The 16255-nt window shown below is 32.5% G+C and overlaps 1 protein-coding gene across 1 annotated transcript in view; it reads right to left on the bottom strand.

Moving 5' to 3' along the window:
• The window catches only part of LOC145292051 (dynein axonemal heavy chain 5-like), a 579775-nt gene that overhangs the window by 123797 nt on the left and 439723 nt on the right, over positions 1 to 16255 (bottom strand). Inside the window, exon 68 of the mRNA XM_080138079.1 lies at positions 6588 to 6743. Coding sequence (XP_079994205.1) covers positions 6588 to 6743 — 156 coding nt within the window. The remainder of the gene's footprint in view (positions 1 to 6587; positions 6744 to 16255) is intronic.

Raw genomic sequence — 16255 nt, 5'->3', positions numbered from 1 at the left:
AATAAATGAAAAACATGTTTCATTAAATAAAAAATAAATTTTAAAAATTGAATTAAATATATAAATGTGTTCAGAAAATAAATACATATTTTTAAAAATAATTTTCAAAGTATATTAAAAAAATAAATTTAGAAAATAAATATTTTTTAATAAATTAAAGCATAAATTTAGAAAATAAATTAATTTAGAAAATAAAGTAAAATATTTTTAAATAAATTTTTTAAAATAGCTTAAAAATATTTGTTAAAATTGTTTTTGATAAAATAATCAAAACAATTATACGATTTTTTAAATCCAAGTTCTAGCACAATAATTATAGTGACGAAACAATGAAACTAAAGTAGAAGATTCTCTCTAAACGAAGAAGATGAAAAAAAATAGTTTTACAGTTGTGGATAAATATCAGCCAATCAGAATTCTTCTCTTCTCAAGAGACCTGAGTGACTCAGCAAGAAGGTCAATCTAAACAACATGTAAACCGGTTAGTTGTCGGCTTTGCCACCAACAATGCCAGGTTCACGGAATAGTTGTTATATACCTTTGGTCAGATGCAGCGGCTGTTGTCATACAAATGTTTTCAAGTCGCAGCGAAGCATTTTAAATAGAACTAAATATTCGATTTGCTGAGTACAAAGGAAATAAGTTTTTATTTCTATGGAATGATTGTCAGAGACAAATGTCGTTTTGTCGCAACCTTACAAAAATGAAATGATGCCAAAGTCTATGGAATGTTAATATAATTGCAGGAGAAGAGAAATAACCATAGTGATTGTGAAGAACCTTTGACAGTGGAAAAAGCTCAATGGTTAGCACTATAAACTATTGCATATCGAAATACATAATAGAGCATAAGTGAATGCAGAAAACTAGTTAAAAAAAAACAAAAATAATATACGATTGCATGGGGAAAACAGTCTATTTGGAACTGTGCAAATGTCTGGACTTTGAACATATAGCCAGATGATATAGACACAAATCGAAGCTAGTATTGGGAAATGAAAATCAAAGAAACCTGTGAGGCATGGAAGTATGAACTGATCTAATCAAGAAGACCAGGGTTAATAATAATCAAGAAAGAAAGCTAGGAGTTGCTGGAAGTTATAGGAGTTATCTGGATAGCCACTGGAGTGAGCTGGAGTCGTTGCAGGAGTAAACTAGAGTGACTGAAAGCTGCAGGAATTGAGCTGGAGGCGCTAGAGGCTTCAGAAGTAAGCTGGAATCGCTGGCAGTTGCAGGAGTGATGCTGAAAACAGCTGAAATCTTAAGGAAAATCCTTGAATGTGGAAATTAACAAACATGAAATACAAACAAACAATCACATAGAAACTGTTACAGCAGTTAAACAAAAAGATAGAACACCACATGGAACCAAGAAAACTGACATTGCAAAGTTGTAAATTGACTATGTTCTCTCCCACAAAAATTGGAATGTTGGCATCGATTAACACCACACTAAACAATCGAGAAAGGTCAAGGAGGAAAGAAAGCATTAACTACTGGATGAGTGCAAAGAGGACTGGGACTTTGAGAAGGCTTGTTGCAACCCAAATTCGAGTTAAGACCAATGATCATTGACAACCAGAAGTTAATGGCAAGTGACTGTTGCGATGACGCAAAGACATTTGCAAAAGTTATCAAAAAAGATGGAGAGTACTGGAGATCTGGGAAGACTTGTCGTCACTCAGACTCCAGAGAGCACCATCAATTATTTTCAGTGAGTAATCTCTGATGATGACATGTGTGAGAACTCCTAGTAAGCAGCAGCAGCAGCAGCGGCAGCAGCAACACCACCACCACCACCATCCTTATTTGCCACGGGAGTAGCATGTTTTCGTTTCATCAGCCATGACTGGATAGAAATCCTTAGTAATTCACAATTGTGTTTTGAGCGTCACAAGAACCCGTGGTGTGGTAGATAGAGTATTTGGTAAAATTCAGTTGTAAAGTTACACTCTTCCAGGCGACAGTCAAAATACAATTGTGAATTACTTAGTACTTCTAGTCAGTTATAGCTGACGGAAGAGGAGCATGCTAACCTATGGATTAAATAAAGTGTTCTGTTTAGAATTCTGTGCAGATTCCCGAGTTCGATAAAAAGATTCCTCGAGTTTAACAAGATACACTTTAAGAAGGTCAGAAGTTACATCGACTTAAATGTTGTGAAAATAACACGCAAGAACAGTAGTCTAAAGAATCCATATAATACGAAAATTTTAGTTAATAATACAAAAATAATACACCAGGATACTAACAAAAAAAAAAGTTTGAAGCCATCTACGTTTAAACTAGATAATCTATAATTAATAATACTAATTATGAAAAGCACTCCACAAATCAACACGTCTTGGATATTTTTCTCCAGTAGCTGCTTTGTTGCAGTTCCATCTGAGTTGGGATTCTCATTCAGTAGTAGTTGGCAGGGCAAAGCCAAGGAAAACATGGGTGGAAGTGACAAGGAAGGAGTTGAAATAAAGAAGGACAAATAAAGCCCTAGCGAAAGATAGATTAGTTTGAAAGTCAATTTCTAAAAGCGGCCTAACACATGTGAACATGTAAGATGTTCAACTGAATATGGTGAGAAGGATGATGGCTGATGTTATTTGTCAACAAGATTGTGATTCCATAATTCATGGATTTGATCGAAGAAATGCCAAGTAAGTGGAAAAAGACAAATTCTATTTCATGTTTTCCTTCTCTTAGTCTAGTTGCCCTACTAAAGTTTGAGAATCCAGTCCACTCTACTATTTTACCTAGAGATTGGACAATACATACACACACACACACACACACACACACACACACACACACATATAGTTAAAAATCAAAGAATTTTGCCCTTAACTCTGATCAGCTGGCACTTTTTCGTACCCAATTTCCGACAAGTGATGCAAAAGTTTTTGTGTGGATCGAACAGTGTGCAACTGGACATGCATATTTTGAGTTAAGTTTAATGTCTTCACATGGAACAAAAAAGTAGAGTATTTGAGACAAGCATTTATTTCATCTGCTGGTGTTGATTGAAGAATAACAGGTAACATTTTTCTGAAATCTCCTGCAAGCAATATTACTGCATTCCCAAATGGTCTGACATTGCCACGCAAATCTTGCAAGGATCGACCAAGAGCCTCAAGTGATTTTTTGCGTACCATTGTGCATTCATCCTAAACAATAAGTTTGCATTTTTGCAATATTTTTCCCCATATTGGATGTTTGGGAGATGTCGAACATGAGATTTTTGAAAAATTAAATGTTTTAAAGTAGAATAAATAATTCTTCTACTTGGCAGCAAGGTCCCAGATATTCCTCATGCAGCAAGGGCTAAGGCTATGTCATTTTGTTACCAAATGGCTGCCAAAATCAATTTAATTAGAAAGGTTTTACCAGTTACTTCTGGTACTATTCAAGGTAGCAGTAATTTCCAAATAACTTCTATTCTCACAGTCAGTAAATTAGGTGACTAAAATAGGATTTATCCATGTTTTGACAATGCCTTATTCACTGTAATTAATTTAGGAGACTAAAATAGGATGAGGGATTAGAGATGGACCGATAGAGAGGAACATACATAAATAGAAAAGAGAAAGTGAGAGGAAAATAGAGAAAGGAGATAGAGAGATAAAGGGATTGATAGATAAACAGAGAGAGGGGGAGAGTTAGAAACAGAGAGGGATGAGACAGAGGAAACGAGAGAGATAGAGGGAGTTAGAGAGAGAAAGGGGCTCAAAGAGAGATGGAGAGGGTGATATAGAGAGAAAGATAGATTGAGAGAGGGAAAGGGAGAGATTGATAGAGAGAGATATTAAGAGAGGAAGAGAGAGGGGGGGGAGAAACAGAAGGTGAACTACATTTCACCGTTTTTTTCCTCGCTCAGTAGAGAAGAAATCTTTCGAGACTGAGGCAATTTTAATGTTTTGTTATTATCCAGAGTACCCCTTTTTTTTTTGGGGGGGGGGCTAGATTTTCATCACATTAGAAACCGATCGTGTTATCTGTACTTTCACTTAACAAATTAATAAAAGAAAAACATTGTAAAATTTGAATTTAACATAAAAATACTATTTTAAAAAATAGCACGATAACATAAGTGCATAAGTGCCACTTCACTTTAGGTACTCCTTGGGTGTTGAGTTCCATGGCGACCAGCATAATTATTTAATGGTCGCTCCCTTAGCCCCCCCCTAGTCAAGGCTAATGCATGCGCACGTAACATTTTTTTTTATTACTGACGTTGTCTTAGTAACTAAACGATGTATTGATAATTTCGTAACCCTTAAACGCATGCCGGAAGATTTAAATTGGTTCATTATTGTTGTAATGAAAAAAAAAGTTTCATTCAACACAAAACCAAAAACACATATTAATGATAAATGATTTATTATTCTATTCATTGAAATTTACTAATTTTTAAATAAAAAGTAAAAAAAAAAAGTTAATAAAAAAAATAGTTGCTTATGTGCGCATAAAAAACTTGTTTTTTTTTTGTTTTTTTTTTAGATTAGGTCCACCTTATAATCACCCCCCCCCCAACCTCCTCATCTTAAGAAGAGCTTCCGGAATAAACACCACTTTTGTGGGTGGGGGGCTATTTGCACAATTTAACTGATACCCACCCGAAAATACTATTGAAAAAAAAAAGGAGGGGTTCAGTGCCCGTGGCAGAGAAGTAGATTTATTTATCAATAAAAGTTGCGGAGAAGTAAATTTATTTATCAATAAAAGTCGTCATTTAAAAAAAGAAAATTGTGGAGATGTACCTAAATGTAAATATTTACCCAAAAAATTATCCCGAAGTTTATTACAAAACAATTCAACAATTTGTTCATCCGCGCATGTAAATTAAAAAATATTTGTAAAAGTGAGAAGTTATCAGTAAATGATTTAGTTTTTTTTTTAATTTATTTATTTATTTATTTTTTTACATTAGGTCCACCTCCACAAATGTTAAGAACGGCTTTCAGAATAAACACCCTCAACCTCTCCATGTTAACAACGGATTTCGGAAAAAAACACCATTTGGGGGGTGGGGGATATTTTTAAAAAAAAGTCGATAAAAGTCGTCATTTAAAAAGAAATTTAAAATCAAATGTTTGTAAAAGTGGGAAATTAGTAATAAATGTTTAGTAACATTTTTCGGTGCTAATGCAGAGAGTGGTCCACGCTATTTTTTAAATCGTGTTTTTTTGTTATTCAATTGCAAGGTTAAAGTACAGAATAGGTACAAAACACCCTCCCCTCCCCATGTTAAGAATGGCTTTTTAAATAATAACGTTATTATTTCAGCATGGATCACTCTCTGCATGAGTACCCATTTTTCTTTTAATATTCATAAAAAGTAAAACTTTTTCAAAATAAATAAATAAATAAATGTTTGTAAATGTGACAAATAATCGTTTAGTTACGGCAACGTCAGTAAATAAAATATGTTACGTGCGGGGTGGGGTGGGAGACTAAGGGAGCGACTATTATTTTTTTCTACTGGTCGCCATGGAACTCAACGCCCAAGGAGTACCAAAATTTAATTTTTTTTTGTCAAATAAATAAATTTCAAGCAATTTTTGCAATAAATAATAGATAGCAACTTCGTTAATTTTACGACTCTTATAATTATTTAATATATATTATAAACACTCTAACTTCCCCATGTTATAACTTTCGGAATGAACACCCTCAACCTCCCCATATTAAGAACGGCTTTCGAGGTTTATGGAAGGGCGTTTTTTTTTTTTTTTTTTTTTTTTTTTAACATGGGGGCTTAGGGTGTTTATAATACGTTGAGGCATGTCGTAAAAATGAAACAGTTTAGAAAAAGTTAAAACAAACTTTTTTATGCAAACAATGCCGTGAAAATAAACTAAACAATTAAAACGTAATGTTTCATGAGTGAAAAGCCTTAACATAAATAAAATTAAAAAATTGGTAAGTACATAAATGAATTTAAATTTTTAAAATATGGGATTATTTTTTTATTTTTTATTTTTTTTTGTGTGTGTGCTAATGCAGAGAGTGATCTGCGCTATTTTTTTAAAATCGTTTTCCACGTTTAATTAAAGTTTTATGATGTTTTTATTCAATTGTAAGGTTAAAGTACAGAATAGGTACAAAACACCCTCCCTTCCCCATGTTAAGAATGGCTTTTTAAATAATAACGTTATTATTTCAGCAGGGATCACTCTCTGCATCAGTAAGTTTTTTTTTTTTTTTTTTTACTTATCGAGTTAACAGAAAATGAAATCTTTCGTCAATTCGTGGCTGTGAAATGAATCGAACCGGAAGTGCAGTTTTATCAACAGAACAGATTCGCAGAAACGGTTAAAAAATATATTTATTTTATTTAATATTTTAATTTTAATAATTCGCGAGGTAAATTTATTTTAATAACATAAAAACATACCTCGACTCTTAAAATGGGTTGTCTGAAAATTTCAAATAAATTGGTAACGTAGAAATATGGTTTTATTCGTTTAGAACGAACCAACTTTACACACACACATATATATATATATATATATATATATATATATATATATATATATATATATATATATATATATATATATATATGTGTGTGTATTTTTTTTTCTTCTTACCTTGAAAGTTGAACCAGATTTGATAAAGTTTTTTTCAAGGACATTGTCTAAGGCGGGATCAAGCTCCTCCCCAACATCTTCAAGAAGTAGTGGGCGTCCAAGGGAAAGACTGTCTTCAAGATGATTACGGAAATATTTGTGATTCAAAGTGGTAATCTGGAAATCAGAAATCAAACATTGAATGAACTAGTATCAAATGCATTATCAACATTTGACTATTAGGCGAAATATCTTCAAGAAATACAGCATAGTTTTAATTGTAGCCAGATATAGAATCATCATTATAATATGATGTTTTAGTCTAATTTATTTGAAATTCTTATTTTTATTACTGAATTATTATGTTGGCAACCTTCACGTGGTATATTATTACTACAGAATCACTACTTATCAAAGCTGAAAGTAACTCTAGGATAAGGGTTAATGAGATGGGTTGTAACTTAAATGATGAAGAATATTATGAGAAGATTGAAAATGATAAATAGAATAAATAAAATTTGATCACTTATGAGAACGCTTTGTAACATGTATTTGGTGACATTGGATTTGAAAACACCCATTTTGTAGCGTGTAGGGAGGCAGTTGTGAGATAATGTGTTTCACAGATGGGAGGTTTTTGGAAAGAAGCCCTGTTTATGGAAATTCTATTATATTTTAGCCACATGAAGGATAAAAAAATATAGCTTGCAGTTGGAGTAATATGATGAGTTCTTGCTATAAATGTTTTACAAATATGAATTGGAGATTAGAGGTCAAGTGAGCCTAGGAAAATCGCAAAATTTAGGAAAAAAGTAGATGACTCATATTGTTTTGTATTTTCTTTCTACTGTTAGACACGAGAATTTACATAATGTGATTGTTATATAGAAAAGGAAGTTGAAAGAGGAATAGCTTTGATTGGTTGGGCAAGATCACGTGTTTCTAGAGAAAAGGTATTTTTTGAAATAGTCAATTAAGATAATTAATTGATAAGGCACAGAGCTGTAACTCTTCCTTGTTGCTATAGGGGAAAAGGAAATATATATATATATATATATATATATATATATATATATATATATATATATATATATATATATACTAGCAGTTCAGTATGGCTTTGCTTGGAGTCCTATGTATTGTTCATAACTTTATGTGCATATATATATATATATATATATATATATATATATATATATATATATATATATATATATATATATATATATATATGTATTAAAAAACTTGAATCATGTCCAGGAAACGTACATCTCCAAATTTCAAGTGTTTAGACTCAAAATGTGCGGAGGAGTTAAGTAGAGTCTGTAAAGGTACACTCTTTCAAACTTGACCTCTTAGCAGTCAAATTCTTGCCCCAAAACTGCATGTATGAATACTCTTTATGTAAAATTTCAAATGTTTAGATCCAAAATTGGCTGAATAGTTTACTAGAGACCGCAAAGGTCAAATCTTTTGAACTTTGACATCTTGGTAGCAAAAACCTCTTAAAAAGCTTGCCCTATGTCTGAATATACTTTATGTAAAATGTCAAATGTTTAGACCAAAAATTAGCTGAGTAATTTGGCAGAGACCACAGAGATCAAACTTTTAACAACTTTGACCCCAATTTTGGCCCCTTAACAGTTATTATTTTGAACTCAAATAAAATTAAAAAGTTTGACTCATGTCCAAGTAATCTACATCTAAAATTTCAAGTGTTTAGACCCACAATTGGCGGAGGAGTTTGGTAGAGTTTTCTAAGGTTAAATCGTTGAACTTTGACCCCTTGACAGCCAAATTTCTGGCCGAAAACAGATTAAAAAGATTTTTCTAAATCTCAATATTCCTTATGTCAAATCTCGAATCTGTAGACTGAAAAGACAGAGTAGTTTGGTAGGGAAATGTACACACAGACACACATACAGACAGAAAATTTCACTTTTATAGATATATAGATATATAGGAAATTATGAAGCATCTCATAACGCAGCCAGAAATGATAGTTTGTAGAATTAGTGAATTAATATAATAAATATTCTATTTCGTTCATAGACAATACATCCATCCATTTAGTTTAACAATCACTAATGCTGCAATTTCACTTTTTGAGTGTGCATGAAAATTTTACACATCTGCGTCATGGTTAAACCCAGATTGTTGATCTGCTGTGGATACATAATTACTCCGGCACAAATGTTCAGATTTTAATAACGTTTATTTAAAACAGTGTAACGTTACACACGATTACACACGCGTTTACATGTAAACATCCAGGACTCACACATTGTAGGGTGAGTCGCAAAGAAGACAAAGAATAGGAAAGAGGAAAGAACTTCTGCTTTAGATTTTAAGAAAAGACCTTTGTTCCTCATTTTCTCGTCATGCATGACTTCTCGGTACAGCTGTAATGTCACCTACGTCTCTAACGTGATCGTCTTCTCTTACATACTCTCTATCCGTTTTATAGTCTCTTTCTTTTTCCTTACTGTGACGTCATTTCGGCTCGGTATTTGCATATAGCTGCTATAAGCACGTCTGTGCTTTAATACAAGAGAAGAACAATTATAGTAACAGGTTATTTTCATTATTACTTCATCCTTAGAGAAAGTAGGCAGACATGCACATATTCCCTTCTTGAAATCTCTCCAGCTAAGGGAGATCGAAAAACTGCGGACAGAAATCACATGGTTTCATCGATTTATGCTAGAGTGACTTCTGACCTTTTCCACTGAAACACGATCCTCACAATTTAATGCTTATTTTTTTTTTTTTTTGTTAATTTTCTTCCTTTGAAGATTGTAACATTGAGTATGGGGCAGCGAAACCAGCTGCCAACATTGCCCTGCTTTTTATTGAAACCAACCGAGAGCTCTTTTTAGTATCCTCGTTGTTCCCTTAAGTGCAATTGTCTGGATCTCTTTTGCATTTGGTACATCAGGAATATTAGTTAGGTAGGACTTATGAGCCTTCACACATAGTTCAACAAATGCAATTGTTAAAGTGATCACTAAAGAAATATTCAATATGAATAGAGAATTCTAGACACATGGAAATGAGTAGCTGATACATATTTTTCCATATTTTTTCTTTCTTGGATCAAACACCAGACGCAGATTCATACAAGAAAAACATTGTAAACACTGTTCATGGAGTTGGATTCGAAAAATTATTTTACATATCTCACAAAAGAAAAAATATTTTACTCCTAATTTTTTTTTTTTTAAATTTATTTAATTTATTTTATTAATATCAACCAGGTATCGACAAATATGTATTATCGTTCTCATAGCCGTAAAACCCGTTATGTAATGTGTTGGTGATCAAACAACCCTATTTTGTTCTGAAGAATTGTTTAGTGTAGTTTCTTTTTTTTTTAATTAATCATCTTTTCTTTTCTTTTTTACATTTCCGTCACCGGCATACACAAATAGTAATGTTGTAAATATCCAAATAATTTTTGTGTATTTTGACACGGATTTTCTTTTTTTATCTATCATATCTTTAGTTCATATTACAAGAGAGATGCCAGTTGTATGTGTGTGTATATATGTGTGTGTGTGTGTGTGTGTGAGAGAGAGAGAAGAGAGAGAGAGAGAGAGAGAGAGAGAGAGAGAGAGAAACTCAAACAGATAGATAGCCACATGGTGTGTGGAAAGCAGTGAAACAGATGATTCTTTTGCTAATTGAAATCTCGCCAGCTAAGAGAAATCATAAATCACGTGGCTTCATTGATTTATGCTAGGTCGACTTCTGACCTTTAAATTTTTCTACTGAAACACAGCAATCACTATTTAGCATTAAGAATAAAAAATAAGAACAAAAACTTCAAACATTGTTCAACAGGTGAAACCATTAAGATAATCACTAAATAAATATCAGATATGATTAGAAAATTAACTGTCGTAAACCATTTACTCCCTGTTGTTGAACTTTGTTATTGAACATCATTCATCATGATTGTCGTTGGTATTCGTTTCCTCGATATCTTTCGATTAAGAATTCTTTCCAGAAGGATATCAGGTACTTAATGGAGGGACCACATGAAGGTTATCAATGTCCCTAAATGAAAGTGTTTCTGTGGAATAACCTAGCTTCGAACTTGGTACATCAAGATTGTTAACCACTGAGCCACCGTCACCTCCCTGCTGTTATTGATCCTGTTGCTGTTGTTGATGATGATGACGACGCTACTAAAGTGTGACAAACTAACATACCGACAAACCTTATAGCGATGTGCAGACGCATCTGAAAAACTTATGTAAGAACCAAACGTTCTGTTATGTTTGGAGAATCATCTTTGCAAATGACAGTTTCAGGAAATTAACTGAGAAAGGTAGTCGGAAGGAGGAATTGTCCGATAAGAAGATTAGGCTGCGTGATTCTTTCGGTTGACTTTCAAAATGGTAACTCTTTGGAACCATGGTTGCAGCATTAAAAGACAGTTGAAGAAATAAGAAAACAGATTTTTGAAATCTCATTTCACGAAATGCCTGTTTGGTCTCAGACAATGTCATACCTTGTATGCACAATCACAGTTATGATTATCCATTAGAATCCTTGAAGAAGATATACATAATGCACACGCACATACATCCAGGAACGCGCGCGCGCACGCACACACACACACACACACACACACTCACACACACACACACACACACACATATATATACTAGAAGATTTACTCGGCATTGCCCAATATTAAACGTAACGTTAAATATCTTAAAAAACAAAAATGAAATAAAAAAAACGGAAAGAAACTGAGACATGTGCGTGCAAGTATTATGCTTTTTTTTTTTTTAAACAGTTCACTTTTTGTAAGTAAAAATAAATATGCGAGTTGCGGTCGAAACCAAAGCCTAAAGACAGTGAGTAAAGTACGATAATCATCAGACCAGCTTGACACGACCTTTAAAAGGGGTTTTTCAAACCTCATGAATCAGTTGACAAACAGATAAAATCCAATGACCCCCAAAGTACCAATTTTTCAATTTTGACCTCTTGGCAGCCCTTTTTTCATGATGGACACCAATTAAAAAGTTTCCCATATGACTAAATACTTTATATACTAAATTTCAAGTCTGTAGATAAAAAAAATCGTTGAGTATATAGGATGAGAAGTGTCCTCACACACACACTTTCTCAGGTTTATAGATATACTAGAAAATGTATCCGGCATTGCCCGGCAGTAAAATACGTATAGATATTATATTTTAATTAATGCAGAAATTGAGTACTACGAGTATTAGGTTTTTTCTTTACAGTTCACTTCTTGTAAGTAAGCAAAAATACTCGAGCAGAGATCGAAGTCAAAACCTAAAGACATTGAGTCAAGTATGATAACCATTAGACCAGCTTGACACGACATTTACAAAGTGTTTTAAAAAAATCTTACTTTTAACATAAATAAAGTGTCATGTTTCTCAATCGCGCATGCGCAGCCGTGAAACAGTTTATAAATAGGTAAAAATTTGACAACCGCCACTAATTTTGGTCCCTTAGCAACCCTTTGTTCCAGATGAAAACCGATTAAAAAGTTTTTCACACATCTGAATAACCTATACACCAAATTTCAAGTCTGTAGATCAAAAATTTTTTGAGTATATAGGTTGAGAAGTGTCTTCACGCACACATTCTCACTTTTATAGAATATAAGATGTATATATATATATATATATATATATATATATATATATATATATATATATATATATATATATTACTGATGGGACGATTTCAATATTTTTCCTGATTCCGATACACTTACCGATTCCTTACTAAATTCCCAATTCCAATACAATTACTGGTTCCGATTCTGATTCTTTATAAATCTCTAAATATTTACTATAAAGTTGTTATTTTTCCCGATAACCATAAAAACACATATTAAGTGTGCATATATTTTCTCAAACGAGAACATACACTTGTGGGGGTTAATATGTAGATTTTAGTTTGACAGGTAGTTTAAAATAAATCAAAATTTAGTATTATGTAATTACTACCAGCTGCAGAAGATGTTGTTTTAAACAAAATTTAATAATAAAAAAAAAAAGATAATTAAAGGAATCGTTTTGGCATTGTAAAATAAATAAAATATTTTTCGATTCTGATACCGATTCCGATATTCCAGAAAGTTCCGATTTTCCCGATTCCTGAGTCCAATTCTGATTAATCGTGTCACCAAATATATATATATATATATATATATATATATATATATATATATATATATATATACTAGCTGGCAGTCCAGCATTGTCCGATCATATAATACGTTTAACATGATATTTTAATTTTTGCAGATTGTGTATGAATTATTATAGAATCAATCCTCTATTGATTATTATATATTACAAAGAATAATTTGCCTAATGGACTAATTCGCAAAAAAAAAATAAAAAAATAATGATAATGTCGTTCATTAAATTCTGTCTGTATGTACAATATCACATCAGCTGATATTTGAGCTTGACGATGAATGTCCTGGAAATGTCACTTCTGATTAAGGTTTAGTTTTAAAATACGCAAACAAAGAAATGATTTGCAGCGATTTTAAAGGGTACCTCTTTTTTTATTTTTTATAAATTCAACTCATTAATAAAAAGAATTAAAATAAAATGGCGAGGTACAACTGGGCTTTAACAGGGGATCAGTTGATCTAAATTCGAATGCTCCACCGCTAAGCTATATCTCCAGATTAAAATAATTGCGTTTTTAGAAGAAATGATTTGCTAAGATTTTATTATCTCCCTTGGCCAGTGTAACGTAAAATATTCCCCTGTTAAAGTTATTCTTTTTTTATCTATAAGAGTGAAAAGCTATTTTTAAAATCGGATTTTTTTATTTTCAATACTTATCGGATCAATTTCTGTACGAAACATATCTAAGAACACTGCCAGCCATATAAACTAACTTTGTGTGAAATTTGTAAAAGATAGGCTCAGCTGTTTTGGAACATATGAGGAAGGAACTCACATGCACAAAAATGACTTTGTATGCTAGTATATATATATATATATATATATATATATATATATATATATATATATATATATATATATATATATATATCACTGTTGGGACGATTAATCAGAATCGGAATTGGAAATTGTAATCAGGATTCGGAAAAATCTGAACTTTCTGGGGTATCAGAATCGGGAAAATTTATGCCTATTTTTCGATGCCAAAACGATTCTTTAAATTGTCTTATTATTAAATTTTGTTTAAAACAAAATGTTTCACTTCTAGTAGTAATGAAAAAATATTAAATATTTATTAGTTTTAAGCTATAAGCGAAACTAAAATATATAGATTATACCTCACAAATGCATTCTTACGTTTGAAAAACATATCTGCACATATAATATGTATTTCACAAAAATCGGGGAAAATAACAAATCTATAGTTAAATATTTAGAGATTTATAAATAATCGGAATCTGTAATTGTATCAGAATCGAAAAAATATTGGAATCATCCCATCACTAATATATATATATATATATATATATATATATATATATATATATATATATATATATACACTTGTGCCCGATATTATTCATACCCCTTGGATCTTTGAGATTTCTATAAGAATATTGCTCAAACCAGAAGGTAGACAATATTAAAGGGATTTCAAACAATAAATCAAGCATAAGCATTTAATTTAAACTCAACAAATAAATAAATTATGCAAGTTTGAAACATTGTACAAAGAAAAACAATAATGGCACTAGTTCAAAATTATTCATACCTCTCTTACTAATAGTCAATAGCATGCCCTTTATTCTTAATAACTGCCTGTAACCGTTTTGGATATTTATCAACAAGGTTTTTACAAGCATCAACACTGATTTTTGACCATTCTTCAATGCAGTAGTTCTCCAAATCCCTCAAATTTCTAGGTTTCCGCTTTTTAACCTCAGTTTTCAATATGTGCCAGAGGTTTTCGATAGGGTTCAGGTCAGGACTTAGGCTAGGCCATTCGAAAACATTTATTTGATTATCCTCAAACCATTTCTTGACTATTTTGGCAGTATGTTTTGGATCATTATCCTGTTGAAGGACCCAGTTTGGTCCTAAATGGAGCTTCTCCGCATCCTGTCTAATGTTTTTCTGGAGTATCTCCAAATATTGCTCCTTCTTCATGGTTCCATCTATCTTGACCAAACTACCTGGACCACTAGCCGAAAAGAAGCCCCAAAACATTAGGCTACCACCACCATGTTTCACCGTGGGTATGGTGTTCTTTGGGTTGTAAGCTTCTCCTTTCTTCCTCCAAACGTAAGAAGCATCCATATGGCCAAACACTTCAATTTTTGTTTCGTCAGTCCACAAAATACTTGAGAAAACGGCTCTGGAGAATTCACATGGGTCCTAGCAAACTTTAGACGTGCTGCAAGGTGTGCAATGGAGTCCTTCTTGGTCTTCTTCCTTTCAGACCATTTTCATGCAGAGTCCTTTGCAATGTTTGCCTTGATATTTTTATGCCAGAAGACTCCAGATTTTCTAAAATGTCCTTAGTAGTGGTGGTTGGATTTGCATTAACACTTCTTACAATATTCCTGGTGGCTCTAGCAGACAGTTTCCTTTTCCTTCCTCTACCAATCAAGTTGTTTGTTGTGTGGTGGCTCTGGAATTTTTTGATGATGCTCTGTACTGTTGCTGTAGGGACCTCAAATTTCTTGGAAATTGACTTGTAACCTAAACCATCCTTATGTGAATTCACAATTTTAGTCCTAAGATCATTACTAAGCTCTTTTTTCTTCCCCATTCTAATAATTTTTATTCTTTTATTGGTTTTTAGTTGATATCATTTTAATTTCTGAAAAATGCAAAAAACGAAATGAAATTAATCAAAGGTTGTATAAAAGCATTCAAAATAAGAATCAAACACGAAACAAACAGTCTGAAACTCGATTAATACTGAACAAATAAGGGGTATGATTATTTTTGAACATTGCAGATTTTGTAAATAGTTGTATATTTCTTTTATTACAAGTATCCCGGGATTTTAAAATGACGAAAATGATCAGAAGAGGTTTATTAAGAATATGTATCAATATGGACGTAAACAATAAATTCTTACAAAGTTACACCTAATAAACTCAATTTTCAAGGGGGGGGGTATGAATAATATCGGGCACGAGTGTATATATATATATATATATGTATGTATGTATATATATATGTATATATATACCAATCAGGCAGTAGATAAGAAAATATTGCTATTATTAATATATCCTTGTTTTATCGTTATTTCCATGGCAGGTGCTCGTCTGAACTCCAATCTCTGGTCCCCCCTCACCAATCTTTCACGAAAAACACCCGTCTAGCTGAATCCACTGTGAAAAATTTCTCCCACTCTTTATCTGTGCCTAAATCAAAACGTGGATTCCATGAACAAAGCTTCTTTCTTAGAACTACATGCCTCTGTTCCGTCTGCCTGCTTCCCACCTGACTACAACTTGGATGTCTTCAAGTGCAACGTTAACAAATTCCTAATGAACCGCCCCCTTAAGTAAACACTTCATCAAATCTCCACACTAACGTACTGTACTTGCAATAACCCTTATCCCTGAGTGGCTTCCGGGCCTTGATAAGTGGTAACCACTGTGTAAAAAAAAATGTATATATATATATTAGACAAAGCAAATGTAAAATTCAATTATCAATCACAACCAAGTA

Source organism: Euprymna scolopes, chromosome 13 (genome assembly GCF_053919585.1).
Source record: "Euprymna scolopes isolate OS-2025 chromosome 13, ASM5391958v1, whole genome shotgun sequence".
NCBI classification, from domain to species: domain Eukaryota; kingdom Metazoa; phylum Mollusca; class Cephalopoda; order Sepiida; family Sepiolidae; genus Euprymna; species Euprymna scolopes.
The sequence above is the reverse complement of the archived record's forward strand: the minus strand, read 5'-3'. Positions and strand labels throughout refer to the sequence as shown.